General features: G+C 38.7%; 1 protein-coding gene across 1 annotated transcript in view; it reads right to left on the bottom strand.

Annotated features, from left to right (window-relative positions):
• NEB (nebulin) overlaps window positions 1-16,495 on the bottom strand; it is a 236,581-nt gene that overhangs the window by 161,397 nt on the left and 58,689 nt on the right. Inside the window, 12 exon segments of the mRNA XM_017866068.1 lie at window positions 1,713-1,919; window positions 3,116-3,427; window positions 4,074-4,181; window positions 4,333-4,437; window positions 5,232-5,438; window positions 5,980-6,291; window positions 7,728-7,835; window positions 9,119-9,223; window positions 10,977-11,183; window positions 12,334-12,645; window positions 14,756-14,863; window positions 15,569-15,673. Of these exon segments, the coding sequence (XP_017721557.1) occupies window positions 1,713-1,919; window positions 3,116-3,427; window positions 4,074-4,181; window positions 4,333-4,437; window positions 5,232-5,438; window positions 5,980-6,291; window positions 7,728-7,835; window positions 9,119-9,223; window positions 10,977-11,183; window positions 12,334-12,645; window positions 14,756-14,863; window positions 15,569-15,673 (2,196 nt within the window).

Below are 16,495 nucleotides of genomic sequence, written 5' to 3'. Positions count from 1 at the left end.
TGATACCCGAATTTTAAATTTTAACAAACATTAACAAATGGCCCATTAAAAGTTTGCTTTAACAGAAACTCCCTTACAGATATTGTGTGTAACACAGCTTTTAATTTTGCAAATGCAATAGATGAAAAATGCTATCTCTTTTAGTCTGTCTTAATTAAAATAAGAATAACCTTCTTCTGGGCTAGAGGTTGGCAAACTTTTTCTGTATAGACAGAAATTCTTTTAAATTTCAGGCCTTGTGGGCTACAAAACTGCTGTCATTAGCTACTCAACTCTGCTGCTGTAGTCCAAAAGCAGCCAGAGACCACACGCTGACAAACAGCTGTGGTTGTGTAACTATAAAACTTTATTTACAAAAACAGTCATTTTTCTGAACCTTGTTTTAGACCAGCACTATGCAACAGAACTTTCTGCAATGATGGAAATGTTCTGCATAATCCAATATGGTAGAACTCGATTGAGTACTTGAAATGTAGCTAATGTGAATGAGAAACCGAATTATTAATATGATTTATACAAACATAAATCAACACATGTGGCTAGTAGTAACAGTATTGGGCAGTGAAATGCTAGTGAAAAGAGCAGTGTCTAGTTATCAGAATCCCTGTTCTAGTCCAGACCCCGCTGTTGACCTGCTGTGTACCCTTTTGGGAGGTGCTTTGCTTCTCTGGGCTGTTCTTTTCTCAATTCTGCAGTGGGAGGATTCAACTTGATGATCATCAAGATGTCTCTCAGTGCTAGTGCATGTTAGTTCTATGATTCTCCTCTTGGCATCATTATTCTGAAATGTTAATCACTAACACTGAAAAAAATAGATATCCTCATAGATTAGATTCTAAATCTTAAAAGAGGCACAGAAATTTGTGCCTTGTCTTTGAGGCAGGTCCCTTTCAAGGAGATTGATCTCCACAAATCATTCAATTCTCTGAAGACTCCAGGGGGTTTACTCTGTGGCTTAGCATAATCCAGTTCTATCTTTCTAGCACAACTAGGGCCATTATTTTCTGCAACGGTTTCATGTTTAGATCCAAATCATCTTTTTCTCTATTATGTTAATCAAAGGCATTTCTCATTTTGATCTACCAGTGCTGCTGCAGTTATTTTATTATTTTAACTTCAAAACAGATGTTCAAGGTTGATTGTACTTGTTGGTTTTGATCTCTTATTGCAAATCAATGTAAAAATGGAGAAAGGCTTTTCTAAAAGCTGGAATAATTCATGACCCAAGGGAACACTGATGTAGAACAATTGCCCTCAAGATTGCCCAGAGAACATTCTGGTTTGAAATGCTGCTACAGCCATATAATCTTGGAATTTTCTTTGATCCCATCAAAACAGAAAGGAAACTGGGCTTTGGGGGGTGGTTTGCAACACCAGCTGCCATCAGGAAATCGGCTGATTCAGTGTTATGAATGTCTATTAAACCTCACCTTAGACAAATAGGACTCATTTTCAAGAGGTGCAATAAAAGAAAAAGTCCCTATTTATTTGGTTATGTCAATAAGATAGGGTGGTTCATTGAAGATTTGAGACTACTAGTTAGAAATAATTCCTATCTTTTTTTTTTTTTTTAACCACAAGACTCTTTTCTAGGTAAAATAACCTCAAGTGTGATGCCCTATAACTGTATTAGCAAAGCCTGTGGATTAAATGTAAGTTATACCTGGATTCTCTCTGATGCATATGAAACACTGCATTATTAAAAGACTTACTTCGTTCATAATTTTTGCATTATTCTGGGCCAAAACCATGTTCATCGAGTCCATCAATGTGGAATACTTCAAAGTGTCTGGGTGCTGGCGGTACTTCTTTTCACTAATAATCTCCATGGCTTTCTTGTTTTTCTCCGCTTCCAGGGAGCCCAGAGGGAGCCATCCAATGCCCTTCATGAAGTCAGCATAGTCAGCCTTGTACTGATTCTGCAAAAGAGGAAAATAACGAGAAGAAACTGAAACTTTCCAAGAATTCCAAGTGTGTGTTTAATATTCTATAACTTCCACTTCATTTGTAACTTTTCCACTTCAACATTTGCTAGAATATTGGTATTTAACCAATAGCATGATGAACTTCAACCATTTTGTCCCTAAAATTTTATCCTTTTTATATTTCCTTGCATGATAAACTAAAAAATAAGCAGAAATGTCTTTGTGATTTGTTTTTCTCAATGCCTTCATAAAGAAAAAGTACTAAGAAATACCACTTAGATTCATCTGCCAGGTCACTGTTATCTCCTTGAGAAAAGCAACTATGCTGACCTTTCTTACAAAAACTCCCAAGGCCCTTTGGTTAATAGATGACTCTGGAAACCCCATTTTTCCCTTTCACTGTCTTTGATCACCCAGCACCATTACAATTCCCTCAGGTATGCCAGAAACCTTCCTGGTACTTTGTGTAAATTTCATTTTTTGCTCCTCAGCTTTGACATTTCTCTCTACAACTGTACCATGGTTGCTTTCATTCAGGCACTTATTACCTCCCTGGCAATTAATAGCTCAGTCCTCACATTCCCAAAGATAAATGTAGGCTTGCTTTGGTAGGCTTGCTTTGGGTTTGTAACTTAATTCACCTCTCCAACCATCAAATGGCCTCTTTAGCTAAATTCTTGGCTCTATTCCTTCTCAGTCTTTCTTACATTTAGTCCAAAAGCTGCATCAGTCATCACCTTCTCAAAAAATTTCATTAGTAAGGTAGGCAATTGCAAAGTTAGAAGTGGTAGAATGAAACCCGGTTGGGAGGGAGGGGCTGGAACTATCAGGTTATCTGATTTCTTACTTTCCCTTTTATTCCTCTATTAAAAGCCTATTATGCTTTTGACCACCTTTGCTAGATATATTTCTTTCAATACACTCTTTCTGAAATGAAGTTCCATTTGCTGTTGTGGAATTCAACATCCAACAATGCTCACAGCAACAATAGTAGAAAACAAGACTTTAGTTTCTAGAATTTATCTCCTTTTGTTAAAAGACATGAATTCAATCTAAGGTAGCAAATGAAACACTATGTTGGGAAACAGCAGATGAATTTCTTTCAGGATTTTCAAAATGTCATGACTTATGGTCATTCATGGTTACTTATTATCCAGAGTAAGCGCTCTGCAAATGTGGCTTTCACATACATCACTCTGAATCTGCATCCTAGTTTTGGCCAATTCAAAGCTCATGGCATCAGGAAGCATGTTGTAGGTATGGATCACGTTCCTGTAGTTGGCGTTGGTGGCCACTTCCTGAGACTTCTTGGCAGCCACCACACTGAGCATGTCCACCGGGGTGTGGAAGGAGGTCTTGGATTTCTCGTATCCCTTCTTGTACTCCCGGTCTGACTGCATCTTGGCCACCTGCATGAAGTGCACCAGCTTGGGGTCATCTTCCAGGCTCCGGAAACCAATATGTTTCCCTTTGGCTTGTTCATAGGCTTGCTTGTATTTGTACTGTGGACAGAGAAGACATGACGGTGATGAAAATGGTAAAAGAAAGAGAACAAAGTACCATTCACTACGTGACATTAGCTTTGTCTTAGATGAAGGGTTTTACAGCTATTCTAAAATTAGAAGGGAGGCACTTGTGAGAGGCAGGGAGCAAACTCTTTTTACTTCAATTTTGTTTTTCCCAGACTTGAATCCATGGAAAGAAAATAATCTCAGAGTTAATTGAAGAGATGTGTACATAAATTGGTTTAGAGAGATTTAGAAAGCAGATTTCCCCACTCAGCTGTCTAAGTGACAGAAAAGACTGCAGGCATGATTTCTCATGGTGCATCTTTAAAGAGAGGGCCTGGCCATGGGCCTCCTGGTAAAACATGTAGATTGCATCTTTACATTTGCTTAGAATTGCACGTGATTTGAACGGACTCTAAAGGCTATTTATTTTAACAAGATTCAGTCACTACTTACATTAAATAATGAACAGATGATTAGAGAGTACTTGGATGAGGTGAAGGGAGGTGTCTTGTGTGTCACATGGGATGGCATTCCCACCAACCCTGAATGGAGCTGACCACAGCTCCTACATATACACAAGCTTGGCACATTTGTTCTTACTTGCCCAGCCCCAAAAAGGCCCAGTGGAAGCGCTTACATCACTGGCAATGTCTCTAGAGGCTCTTGCAGCCTTTATTGCAATGGCATCAGGTCTCAGGTCATATCCTTTCTTCTTTTCTTCTTCCCAGCCAGCTTTGTACAGTTTCTAAACAATAAAATAGAAAAACAACAGCATCTTGTTATTGGGGTTAGAATAGAGGTCCTGACTACAAAGTGGTTGGCATGTAAAAAGGCAGACGTAAGTATCAGTTCCCTTTAACCTTCTTCCCAGCTTTTGCTGTTGTTAATCTACTTACATCACTCATGGTGATTTGATTTATTTTGGAGAGTAAAATATCTGGTGTGTCAGGCATGACATGAATGGTGGTCTTGTCCTTGTTCCATTTTTCAGTGTAGAGCTTCTGCAACGAGAAAGTCAGGTGCATGATTTTACAGCAGGACAAGTTTGACCCAATGCTAGCAAGAGGAAGAGATTTACATCTACATGGTAGAAGAGGTTAAATGTTGATATTAGAAAATGGATGAAATGGCCGGGCGCGGTGGCTCACGCCTGTAATCCCAGCACTTTGGGAGGCCGAGGCGGGCGGATCACGAGGTCAGGAGATCGAGACCATCCTGGCTAACGCGGTGAAACCCCGTCTCTACTACAAATACAAAAAACTAGCCAAGCGTGGTGGCGGCGCCTGTAGTCCCAGCTACTCGGGAGGCTGAGGCAGGAGAATGGCGGGAACCCGGGAGGCGGAGCTTGCAGTGAGCCGAGATCACGCCACTCACTCCAGCCTGGGCCACAGAGCGAGACTCCACCTCAAAAAAAAAAAAAAAAAAAAAAAAAAAAAATGGATGAAATAACAAAAAGATGGGCCAAGTAAACTAAACACACAATGAGAAAAAAAATTGTTGAATAAGGCAATCCTCTACTACCAAAGCACCAAATACCATCTTGCCCCCACTGCACAACCATGTGGAGTTTTGTGGTTCTGTCACATTCTTAACATGCTGTTGAGCGATGACCTGAGGGGGTCGCTATGAAAGAGAACGCGCTAAACATGATGTAAGCAATAGAGTCCCCTCCCACCAATGCCATCAAGACTATCAGAAAGATAGAAACACTGAAGGAGATGATGGGGGAGTGCCAGGCTCAATGGCATGAATATCATGAGGGTTCCCTGGGCAAGGCTGGCAGATGAGTCCTTACCTTGTCCATGTTCAGTTTGTTACTCTTGTTAAGTGCCTGTTCCATTGTGTCCATGGCATACGTGAATTTCAGCTTCTCAGGGTGCTGGCGATACTTCTTCTCACTAAGAATCTCTCCTGCTTTCTTTGCCTTCTCCACCTCTAGGGACTCTATGGGGACCCAGCCGATCCCTTTCATCCAATTGGTGAAGTCAGATTTGTACAGATTCTTTACAATGAAAAAAACAATCATTTCAGAAATAGTCAAGGCTTGGGTTTCTTTGGCTACATGATTTACTTACAATCAAAAGAAAAGGGAAGCTGAGAGGGGAGAATAATCTGCTTTTACTCCCTGCAGTCTTTCAGAAGAAATTAATTATAAAAGTAATTGCATTCATAGTGGTTTTGAACAGGAAATCCTGACCCAGCAATTCCTTTAAAAGTTAAGTTTCTTCAGAAAAGAAATGAAAATTAACAGAATTTTGCACTGGAAGGAAAATTATATAACACCTATTTGAGCCTCCTAATTTTTCATAGACAATATCGTATGTTTGGCTGTAACACCAACATTTTAAATATATGTGTATGCATATATATAAAATTAACAATAAAGCTACCTATAGTTTAAATGAGTGAAATCCTAAAACTCCAAGTTCTGGAGGGAATCCTTAATTACAGTGAGTGCAGCCAGGTGTGGGATGGAGTAAGTGGTTCCTGTTTTTCCCTCCCACCCATTAGAAATGGATAACAACTTGGTAACCAGCACATACATCGCTCTGAATCTGCATAGCATTCCTGGAGTGCTCCACATTCAAGGCGTCGGGCAGGAGAGTGTAATGGTGGTATGGCTGTCTGTAGTTGGCGTTGGTGGCAACCTCCTGAGATTTCTTTGCAGCTGTCACACTGACCATATCCAGAGGTGTGTGGTACTTGGTCTTGCTGGCTTCATAGCCCTTTTTGTACTCACGATCAGACTGGATTTTGGCCACATTCATGTAGTGAACCAGTTTAGGATCATCCTGAAGACTGCGAAATCCAACTTGCTTGCCTTTGGCTTTCTCGTAGGCCTCCTTATATTTGCACTATTTGAAAACAAAGGGCAGACAGAAGTTGGATAGCATAGAAGTCTGATATAAACTGAATTTATACAACAAATAAAGCAAAAGCCAACTTCAGTCTGAATCTAGGTAACATTGAAGTTTTTTTTTTTTTTTTTTTTTTTGTATTTTAAAATAAACAATTAGCAAACTATTTTTAATGGCTCATTTGGAGACCTGCCCTGGAGATCATTAAGAATGGAATAATGGAATAGTTTATATTTATACTCTTCATAAGTAGATTACTTGAATAACTCAAATGTTCCTGAGAAGTCTGCTTATTAAGCATTTGATGTACCCTTTTTTTTTTTTTTTTTTTTTGAGACAGGGTCTTGCTCTGTCCCTCAGGCCAGAGTGCAATGGTGCAATGATGACTTGCTGCAGCCTCTGGGGTCCTCCCTCCTCAGCCTCCCAAAGTGCTAGCATTAGACATGTGAGCCACCATGTCTGGTCAATGTATTCTTTTTATTATATTTCCAGTATTAATTTGTATTATCTTAAAAAGTATTTGCATAATTATGAGTAAATTTCAGCCCTAATACAAATTAGTGTATTAATCTTGAAATTAATGCATTTTTACTCTATCAAGGCATTATGTCAATTCATACATGAATATAACTTAGTTTGTAAAAAAAATTAACTAAAATCTTGTTACATAATTAACTATAAGTAATTAACTAAAATCCTGTTATGTAATCCATGGAAATAGAAATATGAAAGACCAGAAAGAATTAGCAAAATATGTTTTCTGGTTTTCCATGTTTCTATTTCTATGGGGTTTTTTCCTTCGTGGAAATTATAAAATTAAAACACTGAATTCTTTTAAAATACTTGGAGACTTTTCTAATTTAGTGATATTTTAGTATATCATGACTTTTTCCAAGACAAAATCCAAATGAAAAGTGGCTTTTAAGTTCATAACAATGATACTAATGAAAGTTTCAAATACTTCACAGTTTTTAAAAAAGAATTTTCTTCTTTGTAATAACTTTATTAAGCTTTTAAATATGTGAAAAATATTTTAAGTGAGGCAATATAAACAATGTAATTGGCAATTAGGATTTTAGGAAGTATTTTTATATTGTAATTTCTTTACTTGCTTCTTTATGTAGTTAATACAGTCTTATACATCACATACAGATTTTTTTTTTCTTTTTTAGAGATAGGATCTCACTCTGTCACCCAGGCTGGAGTGCAGCGGCGCAGTCACAGCTCACCGCAGCCTCAAACTCCTGGGTTAAAGAGATTCTCCCATCTCAGCCTCTGAAATAGCTGGGACTACAGGTACACACCACCACACCTGGCTAATTTTTTTTTTTATTTCTGTAGAGACAGGATCTTGCTACATTGCCCACGCTGGTCTTGAACTCCTGAAGTTTTTTAAACAGACAGGAAGTTTCCTACTTTTAAATTAGACTTACATCACTAGCAATATTCCTTGAACTTTTTGCAGCAACAATTGGGATGGCATCTGGTCTCAAATCGTAGCCCTTGGCAATGGTTTTCTTCCAATCTGCTTTATAATGAGCCTTCAAAAAAGTAGAGGTTATTTTATTATTTGACATCATTAAAAGAGGAATGAAACAGAATGCCAAAATGTTTCTTATAAAACATGTCATAATAGATCCCTTTCTATTAAGACAATCTATGAAGTTAGGACTATTAGTTTGTCTTTTATGTATATACTTGATTTGATTTAAAAGGATCAGTAAACTGTATATACGGTATAATCTCAACTGATCAAAAAATATATATTCTTGTATAACAAAGCAACAGAAAGGTAATGCTTTGACTGTTGGATAACAGAAGATTTTCATTTATTTTTCATAATTTTCTATATGTTCCAACTTTTCTATAACACATAATACTTTTGGAGAAAAGTTTCTTGTAATGAAGCATTTCAAGCTTATAGAAAGCTATGCATACTAAAACTAAAAATACAGATGTAATACAACTCAGCTTTAATTGATCTTAATGCTTAAATATTACTTAGAAAATGCTTAAATATTACTTGTAAAATTTAAACAAAAATTTTTGTCACTTTTGACAATAAATTGATTACTTCTATAATCTTGCTTATCTTAAAGCATTTTTCTCAAAGTCTTCTTACGGTAGTATTTTGAAAGCCTAATAAACTAGAGAGAATGATCACCTTTTAAGGTGCATTATGCACTTTAAATGAAACCAAAGCACAGGGAATGTATAGTTTGTATATTGAAAACAGAGCCTAAAAACATTGAAAAATGACTAAGCCAATCTTTTTAAGAAATTAACAATTTATTCCAAGTTTAATTTATGTTTTTTAAATTAGGATTTATATCTTTTTTTTTGAAAAAAAAAAAAAAGGAAACAATTTCATAATAGTGGATTTAAACATTACCACCAGTTAGATGTCTAGACTACTCAAGAGAGGTTAGTTACATATAAAAAAAGAGTTTGTGAAGAAATTTTTGGATGTTTTAATAAATAATTAAAAGTTGCAGAAAGCAATATTTTCCATACTGCAGACTAGGCACTCTTGTGTTTTCCAATCTTGTCTGTCTCATGGTCCTTTTTTTTTTCTTAATAGGACACAACTCACTTGACTGACTTTATAACCCACTAATGAGTCACAGCCCATAGTTTGGAAAAGTCTGTATTAAGCAAAATTTTATTGTGGCCCCCTGGGCTCATGTTGTATGGTTAAGGATTTAATGTGGAGGCTCAGGGTCCACACTGAGTTGCACCTCCTACAATTCTCAGGGCAAGAGTTGCAAAGAACCAGAAAGGAGAGGCCTACGTAGGCAATATTAGCACCAGGCCAAATACTCACATCACTCATGTTGAGGGCGTTGACCTTGGCTTGAATAAACTGAGGCAATTCAGGGTCAATAGTGTACTTGTGCTTCAGTTTCTCTCCCTCCACCTTGTAGTTCAACTAAAAGCAAAGGAGACGACATGCACATATCATTAGCTGACATAATGTAAATTTCATCAAGCACAGACTCCTTTAAAAAGGAAGGCTATCATTTGTATTTTCCATTTATGAGACAAATGCCTACTCTGTCGTGAGGGAGGGGCCCTGGTAGATGCATTTATGTTCGCGTTCTACCAGTATTTATTGGACAGCACTGTTGGTCAGGCAGGGTGGTAAGTTCTGTGTTTAAAGAGGTAAGGAAGGCAGATCTGTCCTGTCGGAGATTATTGTCCAATACAAAGGACAGACATAAAACATGTAAACTACAAACTATCACTAGAATTTGTGATGTGTTATCAATGGAATAATTGTAGCAAAGAAACAAGGATGGTCGGTAAAGCCACTCTGCAGAGGTAACATTTACGCTCAGACTTGGAGACAGGGGCAGAGGAAGAGCATTCGGGACCCGAGGCTGGAAATGTGCCCGGGTGGACATGGGGGTGGGGCAGTATTAGACAGAAAGTGCAGAAGGTCCACAGAGAGGAGGGTCTTTTGTCAAGTTGATGAGTTTAGATTTCACTTCATATTCAAGAAATTCCTAAGAGGTTTTACATATAAGAGGGACATGCTTTGATTCGTGTTTTAAGACAGGCTCTCGTGGCTGTTTGAGACCATAGGCAGGGAGTCCAGATAACAGGTTATAGAAGTTGTCCACACGAGCCATACAGAAGCTGGAAGTAGGGTTGGTGGCATTTGGGAGCAGGCTGGCTGAGAGATATTTAGGAAGCTGACTCAGCAGAGGTACTGGATGTGGGAGTTCACACAGGGAGGTGTTAACGGTGACTGCCAAGTTTCCAGCTTGAGTAACGAGGTAGATGTTGATAGCATTTATTGTGATGGGGAAGACTTTATATAGTGAGTGTACAGTTTGCCTAGCTAACTGGAAAAACACCGCGAGAAGCGACATCTCGCTCAGTACAAAAGAAATCAAGAGAATTGACACCATTTATTATCCCTAAGATAGAATTAACCCTTAGACATCTGTGATAATGTGGGGGCAGGAGCTAAAATCCATAGATCTTCAAATTGAAGGCAAGCAAAGCATTTCCCCACCTTCCAAAGTCTGGGGCTAAAATACAAAAAGTCTTTCTTTGCTTTTTACTTACCCCTCTCTTTCTGGTGGAGGCATTTTAACAGAACTCTAAAATTAACCAGTCATGTGAGGCCCTGAGCATTATAATTAGCTTCTACAGAAAGAATAAGAGTCCATATAGATCTACAGAATGAGATCCCAGATGACTGCAAATAAACTGTTTATCTCCTCCCCAGAGGCCTCATTCTAAGATTGCCTCTCAGAGCATGGAGCTATTATGCGAGGGGATTAGGACATTATGCATCTTTCCTCTGTGGCTAGGTAGAAATACTGCAACCCAGAGCAATAAATAACTTGTTTTACAATTCACAAAGAGCCACAGATAATAATAGTAATAATGTCATTTCATATGTATAATGCGTATCTGCTTATGAATAGCACAGGCTCTCTACGTTTGGAAAACAAAGCAAATTTGGAATAGTCCCGCGTTTTCGTCTCCCTATTTTTCCCATGTTCAAGATCCCAGTTGCTTCAAAAGGCAGCCCTTTCTCTCATACCTATGAAAGCAGTTTATTTGCTAACATAGATGCATCCTCACGCATTGAATTAAGAAGGATGGAGGAGCGGCTCAGACACGTGTGGTTATTTACGGGCAAATCCTTTTGAACGGAAAGCACTCACATCACTTAGCTGCTTTGTGTTATGCTGAGCCAACACCATGCCCATGGAATCAGGCAAACTTGTGAACTTGATGGTATCTGGGTGCTGTCGATACTTCTTCTCATTTAATGCATCGCCTGCTTTCTTGACCTTCTCCACCTCCAGGGAACCAATAGGGATCCATCCGACGCCCTTCAAGAAGCTGTTATACTCGTCTTTATACACATTCTGTAAAAGGGTAAGCTCATATGAGAAGATACCCTGGAGAATATTCAAGGGATGTTTCTAGGATCTGCAACTCTATCCAAGGGAAATGAATAGCAACTCTTCAGCATGCTCATGTCTGACTGTCTGTCACAGAGCTTATCTGGAGTGTGGTAATAAGAAGAAGCTGTTCTGTTGTTAAAGTGCATTATACAATACAGAAGGGAATCTAGGTCACGTATTTTTGTGGGTACTGCTAAAAAAATTTTTTTTGTCACTTTTGACAATAAATTGGTACTTTCCATAATCGTGTTTATCTTAAAGCATTTTTTTAAGTCTCTTACTGTACTATGAAGCCTAATCAAACAGAGAGAAATGATCATGCTTTAGAGTGCATTATGCAACACAGAGGGGAATCCAGGTCACTATGGGTGCTGCTAAAAAATATTTTGTCACTTTTGACAATAAATTGGGCTTTCCTTTTGATTCCACTGAAGACTTCAAAACTAAATTACATCCGTACTATCCACCTAGGCTATGCTTGGGCTCATCTGGGGAGCAATGTTTTCATCAAGTGCCAATAAATGTGTAGCACTTCTTCCCTTTACAGAGGACAATTCTAACAGAAATCTGGCTCCTGCAGCAGGAGATGCTGTGAATGTTAAACACCTTTCCATGCAACTCTCCATGAATCATGTTGCAAGCACAAAGCTTTCCTGGTTCATTTTAGATGACTCATTACAGAGATTTACATGGATGACATTGTGATCTTCAGTTAATAAAGGAAAAAGGAAAAAAAAAAAGCACCTTTCCCAGACTCAGGAAGGATAGAAAATTCTTCTATTTTGCATTTTGTATCTATCACCATGGCAGACAACCCATCAGGAACACCCATCTCCTCTTGCTGAGAATCAAAGTGGCTCGCAGAGTTAGTGGAATATAGTTTTATCTTTCATCCGTAAGTTAATAAAGACAACATCAATGATTATGATATGAGCACACAAAGCAGGCAAAAACAGCTTGTCTACCATGCCTTTGGTAGTCTTTCAGTAATGGCTGTTTATTCTAAAGTGCATTTTTCAAATAGCTTACTGTAGTAAGAAGTCTAATAAAAGCGAGAAGTGATCATCCTTTAAGTGCAAACATCTCTGGGTCTGTTGTTACACATACTTACATCACTCTGAATTTGATTGACATTCCTTGTATGCTCAAGACTCAGGGCATCAGGTAGATATGTATAATGATGCAATGGCTGTTTGTAGTTGACATTGGTAGCGACATCCTGGGCCATCTTTGCAGCTGTGATGCTAACCATGTCCCCAGGGGTATGGTAGCTGGTTTTGGTGTTCTCATAGTTCTTCTTGTATTCACGATCAGACTGCATCTTTGCCACATTCATATAGTGGACCAGCTTGGGATCATCCTGGAGGCTTCTGAAACCCACATGCTTTCCCTTTGACTTCTCATAAGCTTCCTTGTATTTATACTGTGGAGGCAGAATTGGGTTAGCAAAGCCCTAGGCATTGATAGCAATTACATTCACATATAAAGATACTCAGAACTTTGTGACTTTCTCAAGAGTGTACAAAAAATGCAAACCACAACCTCCTCCTCCAAAAGGTTTAGTGAAAACATATATTGGAGTTACAAGCGAGTGTCACAATAAATTCAAGATCAGTTTATTTTCTTTGCTATGACTCCTACAGATGGATTTGCATGTGGAACTTTATTTTAAACAAACTGAATTTTCACACTTAATACGAACATGACACATTCTAACTATAAGACCAGTATCTCTTGGTTTCATAGGGTTTCATAGGTTTCAATTTAATATGTTATTTACATCACAAATATGAGTACCAGCTATAGGATAGCTGGGCCTTCACTGACTCCGTTTATCAGCAGCTGCTTCCCAAGCTCACTGCTAAAACAGTTGCAAATGAATTAAGGAGCCACAGTAAGGGCAGGACCTGCTGTGGGGTTTTCCCATCAATAAAAACCTAATGGAAAAAGTTCTGCTGTCCAAAGTCTCTCACTGCTGGAATCAGCAATGGAATATAGACTGAGCAATCTTGTAACAGGTCAGAACCTCAATTGTTATGCAAGAGAATTCAAACCCACTTAAACCCTGCAGACTTTCAGCTCCTGCAATTTAAGGCTTAATTCATAAACAAGAGTTTAGCAGGCAAAAGGATTGTCAAGTAATTTCTAGGCATGTGAAAAATTACTGTGCAAATGCTTAAGAAAAAAAAGGAACAAAGTTACAAAGTTATGCTGTGGACTTTCACTTTCTACTTAAACTAGAAATGTATTTCATAGTGATGTGCAATGTGTGCAGATCTTTGAGGAAGATGTTTTCAGTACCATTCCAATAAGGAAAGCAGTAGAGTTTTTACACCTCTAACACCTATGTGGTCTGTACATCCAGTTGGTTTCTTTCTTCTCTTTTCTCAAAACAAGATTTTAGTCCCTGGGATAGCATGTAACAGTGAACTCTGCAGGGCATGCATGCTTCCTAAAATTTTCTTTTCTTTTTTTTTTTTTTTGAGACGGAGTCTCACTCTGTCGCCCAGGCTGGAGTGCAGTGGCGTGATCTCGGCTCACTGCAAGTTCCACCTCCCAGGTTCATGCCATTCTCGGGCCTCAGCCTCCCAAGTAGCTGGGACTACAGTTGCCCACCACCATTCAATCTCCTGACCTCATGATCCACCCTCCTCGGCCTCCCAAAGTGCTGGGATTACAGGTGTGAGCCACCACGCCTGGCCAAAATTTTGTTTTTCAAAGATGGAAAGGAGTAGAAGTGTTATAGGAAATGGGCATCAATTTACATGAATCGAAATTATATCCTTAAAAAGTGGACTTTTCCCCTTTGGTTTATAAAATCTGTACATTTTATATAACATCTTTTCAATTTTTTTAATACAATTATAATGCAGGCAGTCATTTGAATTTAATGTGGTAATGTCAGTCAGGGTGTTCCCACTGAAAATAAGTGTGGGCTGTCAGGGAAATGTGTCAGTGAAGGCAATTTGGGCTATGAATCAAAGGAGAAAGCTACTGTCAGATTTATGACAGCTCTACCAAGTGGAGTCAACTGAAAAGAACCATAAAAGTGCTTCTAAAAGCGACAGGTTTTCCAAACAATATTTTGAGAATTTAAATGCCATTAATTTAACATATTTCTTTCAATGAAGTATCAATTTAAACAAGCATTTGATTACTTTTTTTTGAGACAGAGTCTCGCTCTGTTGCCTAGGCTGGAGTGCAGTGGCACGATCTCGGCTCACTGCAAGCTCCGCCTCCCGAGTTCACGCCATTCTCCTGCCTCAGCCTCCCGAGTAGCTGGGACTACAGGCGCCCACCACCACACCTGGCTAATTTTTTGTATTTTCGGTAGAGACGAATGCTTAAGAAAAAAAAGGAACAAAGTTACAAAGTTTCACCGTGTTAGCCAGGATGGTCTCGATCTCCTGACCTCATGATCTGCCCACCTCGGCCTCCCAAAGAGCTAGGATTACAGGTGTGAGCCACCACGCCCAGCCTGATTACTTTTTAAAAAGGCAAACACCTGAGCTTCACCTAAAATTTGTACTCACATCACTGGCAATGTTTCTCGATGCCTTGGCTGCAGTGATGGGAATAGCATCACCCAGCACATTGTTGCCCTTGGCTATTAAGTCATGCCAATCCCGTTTATAACAGACCTGGAGAGAAAACCAAACAGGATGTCAGCATCTGTGTATTCATCAGCTTAAGTGATTCCTCAACTGCTGGGATTGTTTTGTTCTTTTCCAGACAGAAGTTGAAGGAATTCCCCATAGCACATACTGCTTTAGGACATCACACTGGCAAAGTGTCACACTGTGTGTAGCATGAGATCATTGGACTCTGCACTAATTATTCACCTACATATGGTTTGGACACATATTGAAGAGAGGAATATTGGAAGACTGGATCCAGAGAAAAATAAATAAAGGTTCTGGAAGCCATGATATGTGACGACCAACTAGAGACAATGAAGTTGTTCATTCTCATGAAAGGAAGGTCAAGAGAAGACCTGGTGGTCAGCTTTAGAAATTTTAGGGTTGTTTTTTTAAAAAGGATCTCATTTATTCTTATGTTTCTGGAGAATAACCACCTCCCCTACATGCAAAACTAGGAACACTAAGTAGAAGTTTTAGAGGAATAGAAGGTGAGCCCCTCATAAAGAAGAATGTTATGTCTTTTAAAGTTGTCCTACACTTGAAAAGGCCAACTGAAGAGGTAAAGAACCATCCTTATGGGATATGTTCCAATAGGGGATTTGTGAGAAATGGGCCTGAATAATTGTCAAGGCACCACCCTACTCCTAAAGTCTATGATTTTATTGTCGGGTCCGAATTTCACATCCCAGCAAAGACCTTACTTACGTCACTTATATTGTAAGCATTGCACTTGGCCTGGAGAAACTGAGGAAGATCAGGACTCATGGTGTATTTATGTTTCACATCTTCTCCTTTAGCTTTGTATAAGATCTGCAATGAAATGCATTTCACATAGTGCAAAAGGAAAATCTATTAATTGCTTGCTTTAGAGTTATTTTAGCACAATTACCCACGATTTTCTAGTGTTAAAATCATCAGAGGCATTTTCCTATTTTTTAAAATAAAACAAGCATCTGTTATCTTTAATACCAACAAGTCTTGTGTGTTAAAATAGAAAGAGAAAAAATCCTTAAGAAAATAGAAATTGTTCACTGCCCGAGATGAATGGAAGGTAAATTCAACCATGAAACCCTAGCAAGAATAATAGAATTCACCAAAGCCAAATCAATTTATTCTTTGCCTGTGAGTTAATAGCTCTTCCATTTTTGTTAGTTTCTGTTTTTTTATCCCTAGAGAGAAAACAGTAGTTAGAATAAGTCTTTTACTTCTGCTAAAAACTTTCCAAATTATAATTGTGTCAATAAAAGCATACAATAATTTCCTCATAATGTAGAGGTGCTTATACATGAATCTAGCATACTCAAAATGCTCACTATTTCATATTTGCTCTATGTTGTTACTTTAAAGAATTATATACACTTTTGACTGAAAGATGTCGAAGTATGTCATGCAGAAATCTTACTGCATCCTCCTCCTGGTATTAGAAATACATTACTTAGAAGATTGCATTTGAGGGGGGTGGAGCAAGATGGCCGAATAGGAACAGCTCCAGTCTCCAACTCCCAGCGTGAGCGACACAGAAGACCGGTGATTTCTGCATTTTCAACTGAGGTACTGGGGTCATCTCACTAGGGAGTGCCAGACAATCGGTGCTGGTCAGTTGCTGCAGCCCGACCAGCGAGAGCTGAAGCA

Source organism: Rhinopithecus bieti, unplaced genomic scaffold (assembly GCF_001698545.2).
Source record: "Rhinopithecus bieti isolate Rb0 unplaced genomic scaffold, ASM169854v2 scaffold_81617, whole genome shotgun sequence".
Classification (NCBI taxonomy): domain Eukaryota; kingdom Metazoa; phylum Chordata; class Mammalia; order Primates; family Cercopithecidae; genus Rhinopithecus; species Rhinopithecus bieti.
The sequence above is the reverse complement of the archived record's forward strand: the minus strand, read 5'-3'. Positions and strand labels throughout refer to the sequence as shown.